Source organism: Lichenostomus cassidix, unplaced genomic scaffold, assembly GCF_008360975.1.
Source record: "Lichenostomus cassidix isolate B80296 unplaced genomic scaffold, HeHo_3.0 HiC_scaffold_33, whole genome shotgun sequence".
Classification (NCBI taxonomy): domain Eukaryota; kingdom Metazoa; phylum Chordata; class Aves; order Passeriformes; family Meliphagidae; genus Lichenostomus; species Lichenostomus cassidix.
In genome coordinates this window covers 3,252,259-3,277,646 of record NW_028147632.1, presented here as the reverse complement: position 1 = coordinate 3,277,646, position 25,388 = coordinate 3,252,259, and the positions used below count along the sequence as shown (strand labels likewise).

At 40.5% G+C, this 25,388-nt stretch overlaps 1 protein-coding gene across 1 annotated transcript in view; it reads right to left on the bottom strand.

Annotated features, from left to right (window-relative positions):
- The window catches only part of LOC146421534 (collagen alpha-3(V) chain-like), a 30,430-nt gene extending 7,414 nt beyond the window's left edge, over positions 1 to 23,016 (bottom strand). The window contains exons 1-9 of the mRNA XM_085047161.1: positions 22,911 to 23,016; positions 19,210 to 19,293; positions 17,783 to 17,833; positions 14,358 to 14,399; positions 11,593 to 11,655; positions 7,683 to 7,757; positions 6,141 to 6,203; positions 4,131 to 4,187; positions 1,252 to 1,305 (exon numbers count right to left, since the gene is read on the bottom strand). Coding sequence (XP_084903287.1) covers positions 1,252 to 1,305; positions 4,131 to 4,187; positions 6,141 to 6,203; positions 7,683 to 7,757; positions 11,593 to 11,655; positions 14,358 to 14,399; positions 17,783 to 17,833; positions 19,210 to 19,290 — 486 coding nt within the window. The 5' untranslated portion in view covers positions 19,291 to 19,293; positions 22,911 to 23,016. The remainder of the gene's footprint in view (positions 1 to 1,251; positions 1,306 to 4,130; positions 4,188 to 6,140; positions 6,204 to 7,682; positions 7,758 to 11,592; positions 11,656 to 14,357; positions 14,400 to 17,782; positions 17,834 to 19,209; positions 19,294 to 22,910) is intronic.
- Between the last annotated feature and the right edge of the window lie 2,372 nt (positions 23,017 to 25,388).

The window sequence follows — 25,388 nt, the reverse complement described above, 5'->3', positions numbered from 1 at the left end:
AAAAACCCGAATTTGGGATCCAAAATACCCCAAAACCCCAAATTTGGGATCCCAAATTTCCCAAAAAACCCAAATTTGGGATTCCAAATTCCTAAAAAAAACCCCAAATTTGGGATCCCAAATTCCTAAATTCCCCAAATTCCCCAAAACCACCCAAATTTGGGATCCCAAATTCCCCAAAATTTGGGATCCCAAATTCCAAAAAAACCCGAATTCCCCAAAAACCCCAAATTTGGGATCCAAAATACACCAAAAAACGCAAATTTGGGATCCCAAATTCCCCAAAAAGCAAAAAAACCCCAAAAACCCCAAATTTGGGATACCAAAAATTCCCAAAAAACCCCAAATTTGGAATCCCAAATTTAAAAAAAAAAACCAAATTTGGGATCCCAAATTCCCCAAAAAAACCCAAATTTGGGATCCCAAATTCCCCAAAAAACCCAAAAAAACCCAAATTTGGGATCCCAAATTCCTGAAAAAAACCCAAATTTGGGATCCAAAATTCCCCAAAAACCCCCAAATTTGGGATCCAAAATTCCCCAAAAAAACCCCAAATTTGGGATCCAAAATTCCCCAAAAAAACCCCAAATTTGGGATCCAAAATACCCAAAAAACCCCCAAATTTGGGATCCCAAATTCCCCAAAAAACCCCAAATTTGGGATCCCAAATCCTCCAAAATTTGGGATTCCAAATTCCCCAAAAACCCAAATCCCCCCCAAACCCAAATTTGGGATCCCAAATTCCCAAAAAAACCTAAAATTTGGGATCCAAAATACAACAAAAACCCCAAATTTGGGATCCCAAATCCTCCAAAATTTGGAATTCCAAATTCCCAAAAAAACCCCAAATTTGGGATCCAAAAAACTCCAAATTTACAAAAGAACCCAAATTTGGGATCCCAAATTCCCCAAAAAACCCCAAATTCTGGATCTTCAATCCTCCAAAATTTGGGATTCCAAATCCTCCAAAAGCCCCAAATTTGGAGTCTCAAATCCCTCAATTTCCCCTAAATTTTGGGGTCTCAAATACCCCAAATTTTGGTGATTTTCCCCCCAAAATTTTTAGTTTTTTTCCCGCCAAATTGTGGGCTTTTCCCCCAAATTTTGGTGGTTTTCCCCCCAAATTTGGGAGTCCAAAATCCTCCACATTTTTGGGTTTTCCCCCCAAGATTTTGCGGGTTTTTCCCCCAAAAATTTTGGGGTCCAAAATCACCCAAATTTTGGGTTTTTTTCCCCAATTTGGGATCTCACCTGAGGTCCGAAATCTCCTGATTCACCTTTGATCCCTGAGCTGCCAGGCTGACCCTGGGGAGAGCCAAAATCACCCAAAATTACCCCAAAATCAGCCCAAAAACAGCCCAAAAACACTCTAAAAATATCCCAAAGTCACCCCAAAAATTGCCCTAAAATTACCCCAAAAAAATCCCAAAATCGCCTCCAAATCAGCCTCAAAATCATCCCAAAATCAGCCCCAAAAACACCCAAAAAACTCCCAAAATCACCCCAAAATCATCCCAAAATCAGCACCAAAACCACCCAAAAATCACCCTAAAAAATCCCAAAATTACCCCCAAAAGAACCCCAAAATTAGCCCCAAATTGCCCCAAAAATCACCCTAAAAATATCCCAAAATCGTTTCCAAATCGCCCCAAAATAATCCCAAAGACACCCCAAAAATCATCCCAAAATAATCCCCAAATCATCCCAAAATTACCCCAAAAATACCCCAAAAATCACCCTAAAAATCATCCCAAAATAAACCCAAAAACATCCCAAAATCAGTCCCAAAACCACCCAAAAATCACTCTAAAAAATCCCAAAATTACCCCCAAAAAAACTCCAAAATTAGCCCCAAATTGCCCCAAAAATGACCCTAAAAATATCCCAAAATCATCTCCAAATCACCCCAAAATAATCCCAAAAACACCCCAAAAATCAGCCCAAAATAATCCCCAAATCATCCCAAAATTACCCCAAAAACATCCCAAAAAATCACCCAAAATTACCCCAAAATCAACCCAAAAATCATCCCAAAATCAGTCCCAAAACCACCCAAAAATCACTCTAAAAAATCCCAAAATTACCCCCAAAAAAACTCCAAAATTAGCCCCAAATTGCCCCAAAAATGACCCTAAAAATATCCCAAAATCATCTCCAAATCACCCCAAAATAATCCCAAAAACACCCCAAAAATCATCCCAAAATAATCCCCAAATCATCCCAAAATTACCCCAAAAACATCCCAAAAAATCACCCAAAATTACCCCAAAATCAACCCAAAAATCATCCCAAAATCAGCCCAAAACCAGCCCAAAATCGCCCTAAAAATATCCCAAAGTTACCCTAAAAATTGCCCTAAAATTACCCTAAAAATATCCCAAAATCATCTCCAAATCCCCCAAAATTACCCCAAAAATCATCCCCAAATAATCCCCAAATCAACCCCAAACCACCCCAAAAATCACCCCAAAAACCACCCAAAATTACCCCAAAAATCTCGCGAAAATCATCCCAAAATCACCCAAAAATGATCCCAAAATCTTCCCAAAATCACCTCAAAATCACCCAAAAATGATCCCAAAATTCACCCCAAAATTATCCCAGAGTCACCTCAAAATCACCCAAAAATCATCCCAAAATCACCCCAAATTCACCCCAAAATAATCCCAAATTCACCCCAAATCTCCCAAAATTCCCCAAAATCCTCAAAATTCACCCCAAAATCACCAAAATTCACCCAAAACCACCCAAATTCCCCCAAAATCACCAGAAAATAATCCCAAATTCACCGCAAATCACCCCAAAGTCACCCAAATTCTCCCAAAATCACCCCAAAATCACCCAAAATAATCCCAAATTCACCCCAAAATGCCCCAAATTCGCCCAAATTTATCCCAAATCCTGCCCAGGACTCCCAAAATCCCCCCAAATTCACCCAAAAATAATCCAAAATTCACCCCTAAATCCCCAAAATCCCCCTAAATAATCCCAAATTCACCCCAATGTCCCCCCAAAATCACCCAAATTCTCCCAAAATCATCTCAAAATTCCCCAAATTCACCCAAAATAAACCCAAATTCACCCGAAAGTCCCCAAAATCACCGAAAAACACACACAGGACCCCAAAATCCCCCAAATTCACCCGAAAATAATCCAAAATTCATCCCAAATTCCCCCCAAATCCCTCCAAAATCACCCAAATTCACCCCAAAATCACCCCAAAATAATCCCAAATTCACCCAAATCCCCAAAATCACCCAAATTCTCCCCAAAATATCCCAAATTCACCCCAAATTCACCCCAAAATCCCCTCAAATTCTCCCAAAATCCCCCCAAACCCACCCAAATTCTCCCAAAATTCCCCCAAAGTCACCCAAATTCTCCCAAAATCCTCCCAAATTCACCCAAAATAATCCCAAATCCACCCAAAACTCCCCAAAATCCCCAAAATTCACCCCAAAATCATCCCAAATTCACCCAAATTCACCCCAAAATTTCCCCAAATTTACCAATAATCTCCCAAATTTACCAAAAATCCTCGAAATTCACCCCAAAATCACCCAAATTCTCCCAAATTCACCCCAAATCCCTCCAAAATTCCCCCAAAATCACCCAAAATCCTCCCAAATTCACCCAAAAATAATCCAAAATTCACCCCCAAATCCCATCAAAATCACCCAAATTCACCCCAAAATCACCCCAAACCACCCAAATTCTCCCAAAATCACCCAAAATCACCCAAAATCACCCAAAATAATCCCAAATTCTCCCAAATTCACCCCAAATCACCCAAAATTCCCAAAAATCACCAAAATTCACCCAAAATCACCCAAATTCACCCAAATTCACCCAAAATTTCCCCAAATTCACCACAAATCTCCCAAATTTACCAAAAATCCTCAAAATTCACCCCAAAATCACCCAAATTCTCCCAAATTCACCCCAAATCACCAGAAAATCTCCCCAAATTCTCCCAAAATGCCCCCAAAATCACCCAAATTCTCCCAAATTCCTCCCAAAACCACCCAAATTCTCTCAAATTCACCCCAAAATAATCCCAAATTCACCCCAAAAATCCCCAAAATTCCAAAAAATTCCCAAAATTCCCCAAAATTTCCCCAAATTCTCACCATGGGTCCGGGGCGGCCGGTGAATCCCATGGGGCCAGGAGGACCTCGCAGAGCCAGCTGGGAAATCCCAAAATTTTGGGGTTCAGAACCCAAAATTCACCCAAAATTACCCGAAATCACCTCGGGAACCCCAAAAATCACATCAGGAACCCAAAATCAGCCCAAAAAAATACCCAAAAATCACCCCAAAATTGACCAAAATCAGCCAAAATTGACAAAAATCACCCCAAAGTTTGCCAAAATTAACCCAAATCAACCCAAAATTAACCAAAATCACCCCAAAATCAGCCAAAATCACCCCAAAATTAACCGAAATCACCCCAAAATTACCCAAAAGCAGCCTGAAATTAACCAAAATCTGCCCAAAATTGACCAAAATCACCCCAAAATCAGCCAAAATCAGCCCAAAATGATCCAAAATCACCCCAAAATTGGGAAAAAACCCCAAAAAATGGGACAAAAGCCCCAAAAATTGGGACCCCCCCCCAAAATTGGGGAAAAAAACCCCAAAAATTTGGGAAAAACCCCAAAAATTGGGAAAAAAAACCCCAAAATTGGGACAAAAATAACCCCTAAAATTGGAAAAAACTAAATTGGGGGAAAAAACCCAAAATTGGGGGAAAAAACTCCAAAATTTGGGAAAAAAAAAAAACCAAAAATTGGGTAAAAAATACAAAATTTGGGGGAAAAAACCCAAAAATTGGGGAAAAAACCCCAAAATTTGGGGAAAAAACCCCAAAAATTGGGGAAAAACCCCAAAAATTTTGGGAAAAAACCACCAAAACTTGGGGGAAAAACCCCAAAAATTGGGGAAAAAAACCCCAAAAAATGGGGAAAACCTCAAAAATTGGGAAAAAAACCCCGAAATTGGGACAAAAATAACCCCTAAAATTGGGAAAAAAACCCAAAAATTGGGGGAAAAAACCCCCAAAATTGGGGGAAAAAACTCCAAAATTTGGGAAAAAAAAAAAAAAACCAAAATTGGGTAAAAATAAGAAATTGGGAAAACCTCAAAATTGGGGGAAAAAACCCCGAAATTGGGACAAAAATAACCCCCAAAATTTGGGTAAAAAAATCCAAAAATTTGGGGAAAAATCCCCAAAAATTGGGGGAAAAAATCCCAAAAACTGGGGAAAAAACTCCCAAAAATGAAGATAATTCCACCAAAATTTGGGGAAAAAAAACCCCAAAAATTGGAGGAAAAAAACCCCAAAATTGGGGAAAAAAACCCAGAAAAATAGGAAAATTCCTCCAAAAATTGGGGAAAAAAAATCTGCAAAATTGGGGAAAAAAAATCTCAAAATTTCGATAAAAAAACCCAAAAATTGGGGGGAAAAAAAAGAGGAAAATTCCTCCAAAAATTGGGGAAAAAACTCCTAAAAATTGGGGGAAAAAACCTCCAAAATTTGGGTAAAAACCCCCAAAAATTGAGGAAAAAACCCCAAAATTGCTGGAAAAATAAAAAAAAAATTTGGGAAAAAATCCCCAAAATTCCAGGAACTTCTGGAAAACCCCAAAATCCATTGGGAACCCCAAAATTTGGGGGGAAATTCCCAAAAAATTGCTGAAAATTATCTTTAAATGAGGATTTTTCAGGACAGAATGACACAAAAATTAGGGAAAATCACTGTAATTGGGAAAAAACCCAAAAATTGGGAAAATCCAAAAAATTCGGAAAAATTCCAAAATCCTTAAAAATCCCAAAAAATCCCAAAAATTCCTGGAACTTCTGGGGAACCCCAAAATCCATCGGGAACCCCAAAATTTGGGAGGAAATTCCCAAAAAATCGCTGAAAATTCTCTTTAAATTAAGATTTTTCAGGACAGAATGACCTAAAAATTAGGGGAAAAATCACCAAAAATTGGGAAAAAAATCCCAAAAAATTCGGAAAAAAATCCCAAAAAATTCGGGAAAAATCCCAAAAAATCCCCAAAATTCCAGGAACTCCTGAGAAACCCCAAAATCCATCAGGAACCCCAAAATTTGGGGATTTCTCCCCAAAAACTCACCCTGGCCTGCTGGAGGATCGCCTGAGCCTGAAGCTCTCCTGGGCCTTTCTCACCGAAACGGAACTGAAAAAAAATGGGAATTTTGGGGGGAATTTGGGAATTTTGGGGAAATTTGGGAATTTGGGGGTTTGGGGGAATTTTAGGGGATTTTTTGGGATTTTTTTTTATTTTTTGGGGGAATTATTTGGGGATTTTTTGGGGATTTTTTTTTATTTTTGGGGGGAATTTATGGGGATTTTGGATGGATTTTGGGTGATTTTTGGGTTTTATTTTTAATTTTTGGGGGATTTTTAGGGATTTTTTGGGGATTTTTGGGGGAACTTTTGGGGATTTTTGATGGATTTTGGGTGATTTTTTGGGGGTTTTTTTAAATTTTTTGCGGATTTTGGGGGGATTTTTGGAGGAATTTTGGGGTTTTTTGGGGATTTTTTGGTGGATTTTTTGAGGATTTTTGGGGATTTTTAATGGATTTTGGGTGATTTTTTTTTTAATTTTTTAGGATTTTGGGGGATTTTTTTGGGATTTCTGGGGATTTTTGATGGATTTTGGGTGATTTTTTGGGTTTTTTTTAAATTTTTGGGGGATTTTTGGGGATTTTTTGGGGAATTTTTTGGGATTTTTGATGGATTTTGGGTGATTTTTTGGGGATTTTTTTGGGGATTTTTTTTAATTTTTAGGTTTGGAGGATTTTGGGGATGTGGGAGATTTTTGGATTTTTTTTTTGGGAAATGTTGTGGATTTGGGGGAGAAATTTGGGGAATTTTGGGGGATTTTGATGGATTTTGGAGTGATTTTTGGGGATTTTGGGAGTTTTATTATTTTTGGGGGGATTTTTCAGGGATTTTTTTAATTTTTGGGGGATTTTGGGAGATTTTTAGGGATTTTGGGGGAGGTTTTGGGAGATTTTTGGGATTTTTGGGGCAATTTTAGGAAATTTTGGGGATTTTGGGTGGAATTTGGGGGAGGAAGTTTTGAGGGAATTTTTAGGGGATTTTTTTGGGATTTTTTTAGACATTTTGGGTGGTTTTGGGGGATTTTGGGGATTTTTGGGCGATTTGGGGAAATGTGGAGGATTTTGGGGTACTTTGGGGTATTTTTTTGGATTTTTTGGGGGGATTTTGAGGGATTTTTGGGAGTTTTTGGGAATTTTTGGGGAAATTTTGGGGGATTTTTGGGGGATTTTTTGGGATCTTTAGAGAGGATTTTTGGGAGGTTTTGAGAGAAGTTTTGGGGAATTTTGGGGGATTTTCAGGAAGTTTTGAGAGAATTTTTTTTATTTTTTGAGGGAGTTTTGGGGGATTTTAAAAAAATTTTGGGGTGATTTTTGGGGATTTTTGGAGTAATTTTTCAGGGATTTTTGGGGGAATTTTGAGGGATTTTTAGGGGGAATTTTGTGTAATTTTTTGGCTAAATTTGGGGTAAATTTGGGTAAATTTTTGGGGAATTTTGGGGAATTTTTGGCTAAATTTTGGGCTAAATTTGGGCAAATTTTTGGCTAATTTTGGGCTAAATTTGGGTGAATTTTATGAAATTATTTCTCACCGGCAGCATCAGGGAGGTTCCTGGAGGTCCTGGAGTTCCGTCAGAGCCTGGCAGACCTGAGCGACCTGGGGGACCCTTTTGGGGGAGAATTCCCAAAATTTTGGGGTCAGAAATTCCCAAAATTCTTGAAATTTGGGAAATCCCAGAGAGACACATCCAAATCCCACAAAATTCGCAGTCAGAGACACAAAAAAACCCAAAAAATCCCCAAATTGAACTGAAATTTGCACTCAGAGAGAGGGAAATTCCCAGAATTCCCCAAATTTTGGGGTCAGAAATTCCCAAATTTCCCGAAATTCGGGAAATCCCAGAGATAGACATCCAAATCCCACAAAAATAACCCAAAAATCCCCATTTAGAGAAGAGAAAACACCCAAAAATCTCAAAATTCAACCCAAAATTTCCACCCAGAGAGAGGAAAATAATTCCTGAAATTCCCAAAATTCCCGAAATTCGGGAAATCCCAGAGAGGCACATCGAAATCCCAGAAAAATAACCCAAAAATTCCCCAAAATCCCTCAAAAATTCCCTAAAGATTCACATTTGGAGGAGAGAAAATCCCCAAAATCCCCAAAATTCCCAAAATTCCTGAAATTCCCAAAATTTTCCCCAAAATCCCACAAAAATTCCACCCAAAATTCCCATTTGGAGAAGAGAAAATCCCCAAAATTCCCAAAATTCAACCCAAAATTTGCACTCTGAGAGAGGAAAATTCCCAAAATTCCCGAAATTCCCAAAATTTTCCCCAAAATCCCACAAAATTCCCCCAAAATTCACATTTAAATGGGGAAAAAAGCCCCAAAATTCCCCAAATCCAACCCAAAATTTCTACTCGGAGAGAGGAAAATTCCCAAAATTCCCAAAATTCAGGAAATCCCAGAGAGACACATCCAAATCCCACAAAAATTCCCCAAAAATTCCCATTTAGAGAAGAGAAAATCCCCAAAAATCTCAAAATTCAACCCAAAATTTCCACCCAGAGAGAGGAAAATAATTCCTGAAATTCCCAAAATTCCCGAAATTCGGGAAATCCCAGAGAGGCACATCGAAATCCCACAAAAATAACCCAAAAATTCCCCAAAATCCCACCAAAATTCCCTAAAAATTCCCATTTGGAGAAGACAAAATCCCCAAAATCCCCAAAATTCCCAAAATTCAATCCAAAATTTATACTTGGAGAGAGGAAAATTCCCAAAATTCCCCAAATTTTCCCCAAAATCCCACAAAAATTCCCCCAAAATTCCCATTTAGAGAAGAGAAAATCCCCAAAATTCCCCAAATTCAACCCAAAATTTGTACCCAGAGAGATGAAAATTCCCAAAATTCCCAAAATTTGGGAAATCCCAGAGAGACACATCCAAATCCCACAAAATTCGCAGTCAGAGAGACAAAAAAACCCAAAAAATCCCCAAAAAATCCCCAAATTTCATCGAAATTTATAGTTAGAGAGAAAGAAATTCCCAGAATTCTCCAAATTTTGGGGTCAGAAATTCCCAAAATTCCCGGAATTCCCAAAATCCCATTAAAATAACCCAAAATCCCACTGAAATAACCCAAAATTTCCCCAAAATTCACATTTAGATGGGGAAAAAATTCCCCAAAATTCCCCAAAATCCAACCCAAAATTTATACTCAGAGAGAGGAAAATTCCCGAAATTCCCAAAATTCCCAAAATTCCCAAAATTTTCCCCAAAATCCCACAAAAATTCCCCCAAAATTCCCATTTAGAGAAGAGAAAATACCCAAAATTCCCAAAATTCAACCCAAAATTTCTACTCGGAGAGAAGAAAATTCCCAAATTTCCACAAAATTCGGGAAATCCCAGAGAGATCCATCCAAATCCCACAAAAATTCCCCAAAAATTCCCATTGAGAGAAGAGAAAATACCCAAAAATCTCAAAATTCAACCCAAAATTTCCACCCAGAGAGAGGAAAATAATTCCTGAAATTCCCAAAATTCCCGAAATTCGGGAAATCCCAGAGAGGCACATCCAAATCCCAGAAAAATAACCCAAAAATTCCCCAAAATCCCTCAAAAATTCCCTAAAAATTCACATTTGGAGGAGAGAAAATCCCCAAAATCCCCAAAATCCCCAAAATTCCCAAAATTCAATCCAAAATTTATACTCGGAGAGAGGAAAATTCCCAAAATTCCCCAAATTTTCCCCCAAATCCCACAAAAATTCCACCCAAAATTCCCATTTGGAGGAGAGAAAATCCCCAAAATTCCCAAAATCCAACCCAAAATTTCTACTCAGAGAGAGGAAAATTCCCAAAATTCCCAAAATTTTCCCCAAAATCCCACAAAATTACCCCAAAATTCCCATTTGGAGAAGAGAAAATCCCCAAAATTCCCCAAATTCAACCCAAAATTTGTACCCAGAGAGAGGAAAATTCCCAAAATTCCCAAAGTTCCCAAAATCCCCCAAATTTTCCCCAAAATCCCCATTTAGGGAAGAGAAAATACCAAAAATTCCCAAATTCCAACCCAAAATTTGTACCCAGAGAGAGGAAAATTCCCAAAATTCCCAAAATTTTCCCCAAAATCCCACAAAATTCCCCCAAAATTCACATTTAAATGGAGAAAAAAACCCCCAAAATTCCCCAAATTCCAACCCAAAATTTGTACTCAGAGAGATGAAAATTCCCAAAATTCCCAAAATTCCTGAAATACCCAAAATTTTCCCCAAAATCCCCCAAAATTCAACCCAAAATTTATACTCAGAGAGAGGAAAATTCCTGAAATTCCCAAAATTTTCCCCAAAATCCCCCAAATTTTCCCCAAAATCCCCATTTAGAGAAGAGAAAATCCCCAAAATTCCCAAAATTCAACCCAAAATTTCTACTCTGCGAGAGGAAAATTCCCAAAATTCCCAAAATTTTCCCCAAAATCCCACAAAATGACCCCAAAATTCCCAAAATCCAACCCAAAATTTGTACCCAGAGAGAGGAAAATTCCCAAAATTCCTGAAATTCGGGAAATCTCAGAGAGACACATCCAAATCCCACAAAAATTCCCCAAAATTCCCCAAAATCCCTCAAATCCACTCCAATTCCCCCCAAAATTCCCCAAAATCACCTGAAAATCTCCTTAATTTTCCCCAAATATCCTCCCCAATCCCCCAAATCTCCCCAAAATTCCCCCAAATTCCATCCAAAATCCCTTTTTTTCCAAAAATTCTCCCCAAAATTCCCCAAATTCTACCCAAAATTCCCCCAAACTTTCCCCAAAATCCCCCAAAATCCCCCAAATTCCCCCAAAATTCCTTCAACCCCCCAAAACCCCCAAAATCTCTTCCAGAATTCCCTTCTTTCCTCCCAAAAATCCCTTTTGCCTCCCCCAAAATCCCCAAATCCCCAAAATCCCCAAAATTCCCAAAAATTCCCCAAATTTCCCCAAAATTTCCCCAAATCCCTCCCAAAATCTCATTTTTCCCCAAAATCCTCCCAAAATCCCCAAAACTCCAGTTTCTCCCCAAAATTCCCCCAAATTCCCCAAAATCCTCCAATTCCCCCAAATTCCCCAAATTCCCCAAAATTCCCAAATTTCCCCCAAATTCCCCTTTTTCCCCAAAAAATCCCCTCAAAATCCCCTTTCTCCCCAAAATCCTCCCCAAATTCTCCAAATTTCCCCAAAAAATCCTCCCAAATCCACTGCAAAATCCCCAAAAATCCAAATTTCCCCAAAATCCCCAAATTCCCAAAAAATTCCCAAATTTCCCAAAATCCCATTTTTTCCCCAAAAAAATTCTCCCAAACTTCCCCCATAATCCCCTAAATGTCCCCAAAATCCCCCAAAATCCACCCCAAATCTCACCAAATTCCCCCAAAATCCCCAAAATTCCCCCAAATTCTCCCCAAATTTCCCCAAAATTCCCAAAATTTCCCAAAATTTCCCCAAATTTCTCACCCTCTCTCCAGGCTCTCCTGGTGCTCCTGGAGGTCCTTGAGTTCCGGGAGGTCCTGACAGCCCCTGAATTTGGGAAAATTTGGGGAAATTTTGGGGAAATTTGGGGATTTTGGGGAATTTTGGGGATTCCAGGGGATCTCAGGACTCCCAAAATCCCAAAAATTCCCCCAAAATTCCCCAAAATTTGGGGTGTTTTTGAGATTTTTGGGGATTTCAGGCATTCCTGGGTATCTCGGGACTCTGAAATTCCCCAAAATTCCCAAAAAATGTCCCAAAATTTGGGAAGTTTTGGGGATTTTGGGGATTTTGGGGAATTCCAGGGAATCTCAGGGCTCCAAAATGCCCCAAAATTCCCAAAAATTCCCCAAAATTTGGGAAATTTTTTTGATTTTTGGGAATTTCAGGGATTCCAGGGAATCTCAGGACTCCCAAATTCCAAAAATTTCCCCAAAATTTGGGGTATTTTTGGGAATTTTGGGAATTTTGGGGATTCCTGGGAGTCTTGCAACTCCCAAAATCCCCAAAAAATGTCCCAAAATTTGGGAAGTTTTGGGAAATTTGGGGATTTTGGGGAATTCCAGGGAATCTCAAGACTCCCAAAATCCCAAAAATTTCCCCAAAATTCCCCAAAATTTGGGGTATTTTTGAGATTTTTGGGGATTTCAAGCATTCCTGGGTAACTCAGGACTCTGAAATTCCCCAAAATTCCCAAAAAATGTCCCAAAATTTGGGAAGTTTTGGGGATTTTGGGGATTCCAGGGAATCTCAAGACTCCCAAATTCCAAAAATTTCCCCAAAATTTCCCAAAAATTTGGGGTATTTTTTTGATTTTCGGGGATTTCAGGGATTCCTGGGGATCTCAGGACTCTGAAATTCCCCGAAATTCCCCAAAATTCCCAAAAATTTCCCAAAAATTTAGGGAATTTCTGGGATTTTTGGGAATCTCGGGGATTCCTGTGGATCTCAAGGCTCTGAAATTCCCTGAAATCCCCAAAATTTGGGGTATTTTGGGATTTTTTGGGAATTTTGGGGATTCCTGGGAGTCTTGCATCTCCGAAAATCCCAAAAATCCCCAAAAAATGTCCCAAAATTTGGGAAGTTTTGGGAAATTTGGGTATTTTGGGGAATTCCAGGGAATCTCAGGGCTCCAAAATGCCCCAAAATTCCCAAAAATTCCCCAAAATTTGAGTATTTTTGAGATTTTTGGGGATTTCAGGCATTTCTGGGAATCTCGAGGCTTTGAAATTCCCAAAATTCCCAAAAATTTTCCAAAATTTTGGGAAAATTTTGGGGTTTGGGGGATTCCTGGGGATCTCAGGACTCTGAAATTCCCCAAAATCAAAAAAAATTTCCCAAAATTTGGGGTATTTTTGGGGATTTTGAGGATTCCAGGGAATCTCAGGGCTCCGAAATTCAAAAAAATTCCAAAAGAATTCCCCAAAATTTGGGATATTTTGGGGAATTTTGGGAATTGCAGGGAATCTTGGGACTCTGAAATTCCAAAAAATTTCCCCAAAATTTGGGGTATTTTTGGGAATTTTGGGAATTTTGGGGATTCCTGGGAGTCTTGCAACTCCCAAAATCCCAAAAATCCCCAAAAAATGTCCCAAAATTTGGGAAGTTTTGGGAAATTTGGGGATTTTGGGGAATTCCAGGGAATCTCAGGACTCCCAAAATCCCAAAAATTCCCCCAAAATTCCCCAAAATTTGGGTATTTTTGAGATTTTTGGGGATTTCAGGCATTGCTGGGTATCTCGGGACTCTGAAATTCCCCAAAATTCCCAAAAAATGTCCCAAAATTTGGGACGTTTTGGGAAATTTGGGGATTTCGGGGATTCCAGGGAATCTCAAGACTCCCAAATTCCAAAAATTTCCCCAAAATTTCCCAAAATTTGGGGTGTTTTTTGAGATTTTCGGGCATTTCAGGGATTCCTGGGGATCTCAGGACTCCGAAATTCCCCGAAATTCCCCAAAATTCCCAAAAATTTCCCAAAAATTTAGGGAATTTCTGGGATTTTGGGGAATTTCGGGGATTCCTGTGGATCTCAAGGCTCTGAAATTCCCTGAAATCCCCAAAATTTGGGGTATTTTGGGATTTTTTGGGAATTTTGGGGATTCCTGGGAGTCTTGCATCTCCGAAAATCCCCAAAATCCCCAAAAAATGTCCCAAAATTTGGGAAGTTTTGCGAATTTTTGGGGATTTCAGAGATTCCAGGGAATCTCAAGGCTCTGAAATTCCCCAAAATCCCCCAAAAATTTTCCAAAATTTGGGAAGTTTCGGGAAATTTGGGAATTTCGAGGATTCCAGGGAATCTCAGGGCTCCGAAATTCCAAAAAATTCCAAAAGAATTCCCCAAAATTTGGGGTGTTTTTGGGATTTTTTTTAATTTTTGGGATTCCAGGGAATCTCAGGACTCCAAAATTCCCCAAAATTCCCCAAAATTCCCCAAAATTTCCCAAAATTTGGGGGATTTTTGGGATTTTTGGGGATTTCGGGGATTCCAGGGAATCTCAGGGCTCCAAAATTCCCCAAAATTCCCAAAAATTTCCCAAAAATTTGGGGTATTTTGGGATTTTTTTTAATTTTTGGGATTCCAGGGAATCTCGGGACTCCGAAATTCCCCAAAATTCCCAAAAATTTCCCAAAATTTGGGATATTTTGGGATTTTTTTTAATTTTTGGGATGCCAGGGAATCTCAAGACTCCGAAATTCCCCAAAATTCCCAAAATTTTCCTAAAATTTGGGGGATTTTGGGGTTTCTTACCGCAGGACCTTCCGGGCCAGGAGGACCTTCGACCAACATTCCCTGGGAGAGAAAAAAATGGGTTAGAAACTGAAATTTGGGATTTTTTGGGGGAATTTGGGGAGATTTTGGGGGATTTTTGGGGAATTTTGGGGAAATCTGGGGGATTTTAGGAGAATTTGGGGAAATTTTGGAGATTTTGGGGATTTGGGGGTAATTTTTGGGGATTTAGGGTAATTTAGGGGATTTGGAGTAAATTTTGGGGAAATTTGGGGGATTTTGGGTGATTTGGGGGATTTGGGTGGAATTTTGGGGGATTTTGGGGATTTGGAGTGAATTTTGGGGATTTTGGGGTGGATTTGGGGGATTTTTGGGATGGATTTGGGAGATTTTGGGAGAATTTTGGGGATATTTGGGGGATTTTTGGGGAAATTTTGGGGGATTTTTGGTAAATTTGGGGTGTTTTGGGGGAATTTGGGGAGTTTTGGGAGATTTTTGGGGAATTTTGGGGAGTTTTGGGGGAGATTTTGGGGAATTTGGGTGAATTTGGGGAATTTTGGGGGATTTGGAGTGAATTTTGGGCGATTTTGGGGATTCGGAGGGAATTTTTGGGGAATTTGGGGAGATTTTGGGGGAAATTTGGGGAGATTTTGGGGAGTTTTCAAATTTTTGGGATGATTTTGGCTGAATTTTGGGGAATTTTGGGAAATTTTGGGGAAATTTTGGGGAAATTTTGGGGGGTTTGGAGATTTCAGGTGGTTTGGTGGGATTTTGGAGAGGATTTTGGGATTTGGAGCGAATTTTGGGGTTTTTGGAGAATTTGGGGTTGGTTTGAGGTGGTTTGGGTTTTGGGAGATTTTGGATGATTTTGGGGTTTTTGGGGTGGATTTGGGGGATTTTGGGGTGTTTTGGGGGGTTTTTTGGGGTGTTTTGGGAGAATTTTGGAGCTCTTTTTTCAGGGTGTTTTTTGGGCTGATTTTGGGGTATTTTTGGGCTGATTTTGGGCTGATTTTGGGATGATTTTGGGGTGATTTTGGGGTATTTTTTGGGGGTTTTGGGGTGATTTTGGGGTATTTTTGGGGTGATTTTGGGCTGGTTTTTTGGCTGGTTTTGGGGTATTTTTGGGGTATTTTGGGGGTTTTTTGGCTCTATTTTCTCAGGGTTTCCACAGTGATTTCCTGATGGTTTTTGGGTGATTTTGGCTATTTTGGGGCTGATTTTGGGATATTTTTTGGGGTTTTGTGGGATGATTTTGGGGTTTTTTGGGGGATGATTTTTGGGTATTTTTGGGGTGATTTTTGGGATGATTTTGGGATGATTTTGGTGTATTTTTGGGGTATTTTTTGGGGTGATTTTGGGGTATTTTTGGGGTTTTTTGGGTTATTTTCTCAAGGTTTTTCAGGCTCTTTCCCAGAAACTTCCAGGCTGATTTCATGATGGTTTTTAGGATATTTTTGGGGTATTTTTGGGCTGATTTTAGGGTATTTTTTGGGGTGATTTTGGGGTATTTTTAGGGTTTTTTTGGGGGGTGATTTTGGGTATTTTTGGGATGATTTTGGGGTATTTTTTTGGCTGGTTTTGGGGTATTTTTGGGGTGATTTTGGGGTATTTTTGGGGTTTTTTGGGGTTATTTTCTCCGGATTCTTTTCAGGCTCTTTCCCAGACACTTCCAGGCTGATTTCCTGATGGTTTTTGGGGAATTTTTTGGGTATTTTTGTGCTGGTTTTGGGGTGATTTTCGTGTAATTTTGGGGTCTTTTAGGGTTTTTTTGGGGGTGATTTTGGGTATTTTTGGACTGGTTTTGGGGTATTTTTGGACTGATTTCAGGATGATTTTGGGGATGATTTTGGGGTATTTTTTTGGGTATTTTTGGGGTATTTTTGGGGTATTTTTGGGGTATTTTTTTGGTTTTTTGGGTTACTTTCTCCAGATCTTTTCAGGCTATTTCCCAGACATTTCCAGGCTGATTTCCCGATGGTTTTTAGGATATTTTTGGGGTATTTTTGGGCAGATTTTAGGGTATTTTTTGGGGTGATTTTGGGATGATTTTGGGATAATTTTGGGGTTTTTTAGGGGTTTTTTTGGGGGTGATTTTGGTGTGTTTTTGGGCTGGTTTTGGGGTATTTTTGGGCTGATTTTGGGCTGATTTTGGGGTATTTTTGGGGTATTTTTTGGGCTGGTTTTGGGTGTTTTTGGGGTATTTTTTGGGGAATTTTTGGGGTATTTTTTTGGGTATTTTTGGGGTTACTTTCTCCAGATTTTTTCTGACTATTTCCCAGACACTCCCAGGCTGATTTCCTGATGGTTTTTGGGGAATTTTTTGGGTATTTTTGTGCTGGTTTTGGGATGATTTTGGGGTAATTTTGGGGTGATTTTTTGGGGTATTTTTGGCTGGTTTTTTAGGGGTTTTTTGGGGGTTATTTTGGGCTATTTTTGGGCCGGTTTTGGGGTGATTTTGGGGTATTTTTGGGGTATTTTGGGGGTTTTTTGGCTCTATTTTCTCAGGGTTTTTCAGGCTATTTTCCAGGAAGTTCCACGGTGATTTCCTGATGGTTTTTGGGTGATTTTGGCTATTTTGGGGCTGATTTTGGGGTATTTTTTGGGGTTTTGTGGGATGATTTTGGGGTTTTTTTGGGGATGATTTTTGGGTATTTTTGGGATAATTTTTGGGATGATTTTGGGATAATTTTGGGGGTTTTTTAGGGTTTTTTTGGGGTGATTTTGGGGTATTTTTGGATGGTTTTGGGGTTATTTTCTCAGGGTTTTTTAGGTTATTTCCCAGACACTCCCAGGCTGATTTCCTGATGGTTTTAGGGTATTTTTGGGTATTTTGGGGTATTTTTGGGCTGATTTTAGGATGATTTTGGGGTGAATTTTCAGCTGCTTTCTGAGGGTTTTTGGGGTGAATTTGGGGTTTTTGGGGGTTTTTTGGCTCTATTTTCTTGGGGTTTTTTTTTTGGAAACTCCCAGGCTGATTTCCTGATGGTTTTTGGGTGATTTTTGGGCTTTTTTCGGGCTAATTTTGGGCTGGTTTTTGGGCTGGTTTTGGGGTATTTTTTGGGCTGGTTTTGGGTATTTTTGAGGTATTTTTGGAGTATTTTTTGGGGAATTTTTGGGGTATTTTTTGGCTTTTTTGGGTTATTTTCTCAGGATTTTTTCAGGCTATTCCCCAGACATTTCCAGGCTGATTTCCTGATGGTTTTTAGGTATTTTTTGGGTATTTTGGGGCTGATTTTGGGGTATTTTTGGGGTGATTTTGGGGTATTTTGGGGCTGATTTTGGGGTATTTTTGGGGTATTTTTTGGGGTATTTTTGGGCTTTTTTGGGTTATTTTTGGGGTATTTTTTCGGACTATTTCCCATTAACTCCCAGGCTGATTTCCTGATGGTTTTTGGGTATTTTTTGGGTGATTTTGGGGTATTTTTGGGTATTTCTCTGCCACTCACCGGCTCCAGCACTGCAGCTTCTCCTTTCTCCCCCTTGGAGCCTCTTGGGGCCTGAGGGGGGAAAATGGAACCAAAAATTTGGGGATTTTGGGGGAAATTTGGGGGAAATTTTGGGGAGTTTGGGGGAAATTTTGGGGATTTGGGGGAAAGAAAAGGATTTTGGGGGAAATTTGGGGAGAATTTGGGGAGTTTTGGGGGATTGTAAGGGAGGATTTGGGGAAATTTGAGGTTTTGGGGGAAAATTTGGGGGATTTGGGGAAAATTTGGATCAAAATTTGGGGATTTTGGGAAAATTTGGGGAATTTGGGGAGAATTTGGGGAATTTGGGGAAATTTGGGGGATCTTGGGGGATTTGGGGAAATTTGGGATTGGAATTTGGAGAATTTGGGGAAATTTGGGGAAATTTGGGGAAATTTGGGGAAATTTGGGGATTTTGGGAGATTTTGGGGGATTTTGGGAAAATTTGGATGAAATTTGGGGATTTTGGGAGAATTTGGGATCCTAGGGAGGTTTTGGGGAAAATTTCAAGGATTTGGGGGAAATTTGGGGGGAATTTGGGGAATTTTGGGGAAATTTGGGAGACATTTTGGGAAATTTCGTGGAAATTTGGGGGATGTTGGGGGTTTTTTGGGAGGATTTTTGGGGATCCCAGGAAGATTTTGGGGATTTTGGGAAGATTTGGGGTTTTGGAATGGAATTTTTGGGGATCCCAGGGGAATTTGGGGTGATTTTTGGGTCCCGGGAAGATTTGGAGATGATTTTGGGGTTTTGGGGTTGGTTTTGGGATCCCAAAAGTGATTTTGGGGGCGATTTTGGCTAAAAGGGTGGATTTTGGGGTAATTTTTGGGATCCCAGGGTGACTTCGGGAAGGATTTTGGGATTTTAGGGTTGATTTTTGGGGTCCCGAGGTGACTTTGGGGTAATTTTTGGGATTCCAGATGATTTTGGGATTTTATTTGGGGTCCCAGGGGTAATTTTTGGCAACCCAGGGCTGATTTTGGGATAATTTTGGGCTCCCAGGGATCATTTTTGGGTTGATTTTTGGGATCCCAGGGTGACTTGGGGAAGGATTTTGGGATAATTTTGGGGTCCCGAGGTGATTTTGGGGTAATTTTGGGATCCCAGAGGTGATTTTAGGGTTAATTTTTGGGATTTTGGGGTTATTTTTGGGGTCCCGAGGGCGATTTTGGGGTGATTTTGAGATCCCAGGGTTGATTTTGGGATAACTTTGGGATCCCAGGGGTGATTTTGGGGTTAATTTTTGGGGTCCTGAGGTGATTTTGGGGTGATTTTTGGGATTTTGGGGTGCTTTTGGGGTCCCGAAGTGATTTTGGGGTGATTTTGGGATAATTTTGGGGTGATTTTGGGTTGATTTTTGGGATTTTGGGATAATTTTGGGGTGATTTTGGGATCTCCCCTCCCCCTACCTGCCGGAAGCTGCTGCCGAAATTTTGTCCCAAAATTCTGAGATCCCCAAATCCGGGCTGGGCTGGAGCTGTGCTCTGCATGCGCTGGGAATTGGGGAAAAAAAACAAAATTTGGGGGGAAAATCCCAAAAATTGGGGAAAAATCCCAAAATTTGGGGAAAAAACCAAGAAATTTGGGTGAAAAAACTCCAAAATTTGGGTGAAAAACTCCAAAATTTGGGGAAAAAATCCCAAAAATTGGGGAAAAAATCCCAAAATTTGGGGGAAAAACCCGAAATTTGGGGGGAAATCCCCAAAGTTTGGGAGAAAAATCCCAAAATTTGGGGGGAAAACTCCAAAATTTGGGTGAAAAACCTCAAAATTTTGGGGGGAAAACTCCAAAATTTGGGTGAAAAATCCCAGAGTTTAGGGAAAAAAAATCCCAAAAATTTGGGGAAGAAAATCCCAAAAATTTGGGGAAAAACCAAGAAACTTGGGTGAAAAACCCCAAAATTTGGAGAAAAAATGCCAAAATTTGGAAGAAAAATGCAAAAATTTGGAAGAAAAATCCCAAAATTTGGAGGAAAAAAACCCCAAAATTGGGAGAAAAAGTCCCAAAATTTAGGGAAGAAACCCCAAAATTTGGGGGAAAAAAACCCAAAATTTGGGGGGAAAACTCCAAAATTTGGAGAAAAACCCCCAAAATTTGGGGGAAAAATCCTAAAATTTGGAGAAAACCCCCCAAAATTTGGGGGAAAACCAAGAAATTTGGAGGGAAATCCCCAAGATTTGGGCAGAAAACCCAAAATTTGGGGGGAAAAAAATCCCAAAATTTAGGGAAGAAACACCAAAATTTGTGTGAAAAACCCCAAAATTTAGGTGAAAACCCCCAAAATTTGCTGACAAACTCCAAAATTTAGGTGAAAAACTCCAAAATTTGGGTGAAAAATCCCCAAATTTCGGGGGAAAAGCCCCAAAATAGGGATGAGAAACTCCAAAATTTGGGCAAAACCCCCCAAAATTTGGAGGAAAACCCCCCAAATTTGGGGAAAACCCAAGAAATTCAGAGGGAAACCCCAAAATTTGGGGAGAAAACACCAAAATTTGGGGGGAAAATCCCAAAATTTGGAGAAAAACCCCCCAAAATTTGGGGGAAAAAATCCCAAAATTTGGGGGAAAAAAATAAAATGTGGGTGAAAAAACCCCAAAATTAGGGTGAAAACGCCCAAAATTTGGGTGAAAAACCCCAAATATGGCAAAAAAGTCCCCAAAATTTGGGTGAAAAACACCAAAATTTGGAGGAAAACCCCCAAAATTTGGGCGAAAACCAAAAAATTTGGGTGAAAAATCCTAAAATGAGGAGAAAAATCCCAAAATTTGGGTGAAAAACTCCAAAATTTGGAGAAAAGACCCCAAAATTTGGGGGAAAAACCCCAACATTTGGAGGAAAATCCCCAAAATTTAGAGAAAAAAATCCCAAAATTTGGAGGGAAACGCCCAAAATTTGTGGGAAAACCCCAAAATAAGGGGGGGGAAAACCCAAAATTTGGGTGAAAAACCCCGAAATTTTGCCCTCCCCAAATTTTAAGGTTCCCCCAAATTTTGGATCCCATTTTTTTGCCTTTCCCCCCCCAAATTTTGGGGTCCCCTAAACGCTCCTCCCCCAAATTTCTGGGTCCCAAATTTTGGGTTCCCTCCATTTTTGGGTCACATCCCCCCCAAATTTTGGGATCCCCAAATCCCCCCTTCTCCCTCCCCCCAAATTTCTGGGTCCCACCAAATTTTGGGATCCCAAATTCCGGGTTATCCCCAAATTTTGGGATCCCAAATTTCAGGTTATCCCTAAATTTTGGGATCCCAAATTCCGGGTTGTCCCAAATTTTGATGTCCCAAATTCCGAGGTCCCAAATTTCCGGGTTATCCCCAAATTTCAGGTCCCCAAAATTTGGGTTTCCCAAATTTTGATGTTCCAAATTCAGGGTTATCCCCAAATTTTGAGATCTCAAATTTCGGGGTCTCCCCAAATTTCAGGTCCCAAATTTCTATATCCCAAATTTTGAGGTCCCAAATTCTGGGTCCCAAATTTTGAGGTCCCAAATTTCAGGATATCCTCAAATTTCGGGTCCCAAATTTGGTTTCCCTCTCCCATTTCTTTGCCCTCCCCAATTTCCCTCCTCCCAAATTTCTGGGTTATCCCAAATTTTTAGACCCCAAATTTCGGGATAAACCCAAATTCTGAGTTCCCAAATTTTGATGTCCCTAATTCCGGATTATCCCCAAATTTCGGTGTCCCAAATTTTGATGTCCCAAATTTTGAGATCCCAAATTTCCAGGTTATCCCCAAATTTTCAGGTTATCCCAAATTTTGAGGTCCCAAATTTCTGGATTATCCCCAAATTTCAGAGTATTCCCAAATTTAGTTTTCCCAAATTTTAAGGTCCCAAATTTCGGGTTATCCACATATTTTGGGGTCCCAAATTTCAATGTCTCAAATTTTGGGTTATCCCAAATTTCAGGTCCCAAATTTTCAGGTTATCCCCAAATTTCGGGTCCCAAATTTCGATATCCCAAATTTTAAGGTCCCAAATTCTGGGTTGTCCCCAAATTTCAGGTCCCCAAATATGGATTTCCCAAATTTTAAAGTCCCAAATTCTGGGTTATCCCAAATTTTGGGTCCCAAATTTTGTTGTCACGAATTTCAATGTCTCAAATTTTGGGTTATCCCAAATTTTGGGGTTCCAAATTCTGGGTTATCCCAAATTTCAGGTCCCAAATTCCGGGTTATCCCTGAATTTAGATGTCCCAAATTCTGAGGTCCCAAATTGCAGATTATCCCAAATTTTGGGTCCCAAATTCCGGATTATCCCCAAATTTCAGGTCCCAAATTTCGATGCCCCAAATTTCGATATCCCAAATTCTGAGGTCCCAAATTCCATGCTATCCCAAATTTTGGGTCCCAAATTTTGGGATAAACCCAAATTTTGAGGTCCCAAATTCTGGGTTATCCCCAAATTTTGGGTCCCAAATTTCAATATCCCAAATTTTAAGGTCCCAAATTCTGGGTTGTCCCCAAATTTCAGGTCCCCAAATTTGGGTTTCCCAAATTTCACCTCCCAAATTCCATGCTATCCCAAATTTCAGGTCCCAAATTCCGGGTTATCCCAAATTTCGGGTCCCAAATTTTGGGATAAACCCAAATTTTAAGGTCCCAAATTCTGGGGTATACCCAAATTTCGATGTCCCAAATTTTGGGATCCCAAATTTCAGGTTCCCAAATTTCAATGTCCCAAATTCTGAGATATCGCCAAATTTTGGGTTATCCCCAAATTTTGGGTCCCAAATTTTGATGTCCCAAATTCCGGGTTAGCCCAAATTTTGATGTCCCGAATTCTGAGGTCCCAAATTCTGGGTTATCCCCAAATTTTGGGTCCCAAATTCTGGGTTATCCCAAATTTAAGGTCCCAAATTCCAGTTTATCCCCAAATTTCAGATTCCCAAATTTCAATATCCCAAATTCTGAGGTCCCAAATTCTGGGTTATCCCAAATTTTGGGTCCCAAATTTCGGGATAAACCCAAATTTCAGGTCCCAAATTTCAATATCCCAAAATTCAGGTCCCAAATCCCGGTTTATCCCAAATTCCGGTTTATCCCAAATTCAGGTTTATCCCAAATTCCGGATTATCCCAAATTTCGGTTTATCCCAAATTTGGTTTCTCCTCACCTCGATCCTCTCCGGATTTCTCTTCTCCCCAAATTCGGAGCAAATCCCACATTGGCCGCCAGGGGGAGCAGCTGAGCCGGGAAACAGCAGCAGCTCCTGCAGGTCACCCTGGGAAAGAAATTTGGGGGATTTTGGGGATTTTGGGGTGTTTTGGGGGATTTTTGGAGATTTTGGGGTTCTTTGGGTTTATTTGGGGGGATTTGGGGGGATTTTGGGGGGGAGGGGGTTTGGGGATTTTGGGGAGGATTTTGGATTTTTGGGGAGGATTTGGGGTTTTGGGGATTTTTGGGAGGATTTTGGATTTGGGGAGGATTTTGGGGTTTTGGGTGATTTTGGGGAAAATTTTTGGGGATTTTTGGGTTTTGGGGGATTTTGGGGTGATTTTGGGGAGGATTTTGGGGGTTTTGAGATTTTGTGGAGTATTTTGGGGAATTTGGAGGATTTTGGGGGATTTTGGGGGATTTTGGTGGATTTTGGGGAGTTACCCCAAATTTGGGGCAAACCCCACATTGCCCACCTGGGGAGGTTAACCCCAAATTAGGGGGGTTTTGGGTGGTTTGGAGGAATTTGGGGGGATTTGGGTGTTTTTTGGGGGGATTTTAGGGGATTTTTGGTGAGGATTTTGGGGGTTTTTTGGGGGAATTTTGGGGAGTTAGCCCAAATTCGGAGCAAATCCCGCATTGGCCGCCAGGGGGAGCAGCTGAGCCGGGAAACAGCAGCAGCTCCTGCAGGTCACCCTGAGAAACACAAATTTGGGGAATTTTGGGGGATTTTGGGGAGTTTTTTTGGTTTTTGGGGATTTTTGGGTGATTTTTGGGGGTCCTGAAGGGGATTTTGGGGTAATTTGGGTAGATTTAGGGGGGATTTCGGAGGATCCTAGGGGTTTTTTGGAGGAATTTGGGGGAGTAAATCCAAATTTGGGGATCTTGGGGAGGATTTGGAAGGAATTTGGGGGGATTTCGGGGTTCTGAAGGGTTTTTTAAGGGAGGATTTTGGGGAATTTTTGGGATTTTTGGTGAGGATTTTGGGGGATTTTTGGGGGAATTTTGGGGAGTTAGCCCAAATTGGGGGCAAATCCCGCATTGGCCGCCAGGGGGAGCAGCTGAGCCGGGAAACAGCAGCAGCTCCTGCAGGTCACCCTGGGAAAGAAATTTGGGGAATTTTGGGGGATTTTTTTGGGTGTTTTGGGGTTTTTTGAGATTTTGGGGTTTTTTTTGGTTTTTGGGGATTTTGGGGGTATTTTGGGGGGAATTTGGGGTTTTGGGGGATTTTGGGGAGGATTTTGGGATTTTGGGAGGATTTTGGGGATTTTTGGGTTTTTGGGGGATTTTGGGGTGATTTTTGGGGAGGATTTTGGGGAGGATTTTGGGGATTTTTGAGATTTTTGTGGAGTATTTTGGGGGATTTTTGGGGGATTTTGGGGAGTTACCCCAAATTTGGGGCAAACCCCACATTGCCCGCCTGGGGAGGTTAACCCCAAATTTGGGGGGTTTTGGGTGGTTTGGAGGAATTTGGGGGGATTTGGGGTTTTTCTGGGGAGATTTTGGGGAACTTTTTTTATTTTTGGTGAGGATTTTGGGGATTTTGGGGGAATTTTGGGAGGTTTTGGGGAGGATTTGGGAATTTTGGGAATTTTTGGGGTTTTAGGGGATTTTGGGTGATTTTGGGGGGGCAACTTTGGGGAGTGAGCCCAAATTGGGGGCAAACCCCGCATTGGCCGCCAGGGGGAGCAGCTGAGCCGGGAAACAGCAGCAGCTCCTGCAGGTCACCCTGGGAAACACAAATTTGGGGCATTTTGGGGGATTTTGGGGATTTTTCAGTGATTTTGGAGATTTTGGGGTTCTTTTGGTTTTCATGGGGGATTTGGGGGGAATTTGGGGGTTTGGGGATTTTGGGGGAGGATTTTGGGATTTTTGGGGAGGATTTGGGGTTTTGGGGATTTTGGGGGAGGATTTTGGGGGACTTTTGGGGGTGTTTTGGGTTTGGGATTTTTTGAGATTTTGGGGAGGATTTGGGGATTTTTTTGATTTTGGGGAATTTTGGGATTTTAGGTTTTGGGGAGGATTTTGGGGTTTTTTTGTGGATTTTGGGGTTTTTTGGGTTTATTTGGGGGGATTTTTGGGGAGGATTTTGGGGGATTTTCGGGATTTTCAGGATTTTTTGGGGTGTTTTGGGGTTTTTTTGGGATTTTTGGGGAGGATTTTCAGGGATTTTGGGGATTTTTGGGGATTTTTGGGGAAGATTTTGGGGGATTTTGGGGATTTCTGGGGAGGATTTTGGGGAGGATTTTGGGGGTTTTGGGGTGATTTTAGGGGGATTTTGGGGTTTTTTGGGGAGGATTTTGGCGATTTTTGGGATTTTTGGGGAGGATTTTGGGGTTTTTTTGGGATTTTTGGGGAGGATTTTGGGGTTTTTTGGGATTTTTGGGGAGGATTTTGGGGGATTTTGGGGGGATTTTTGGGGAGGATTTTGGGGAGT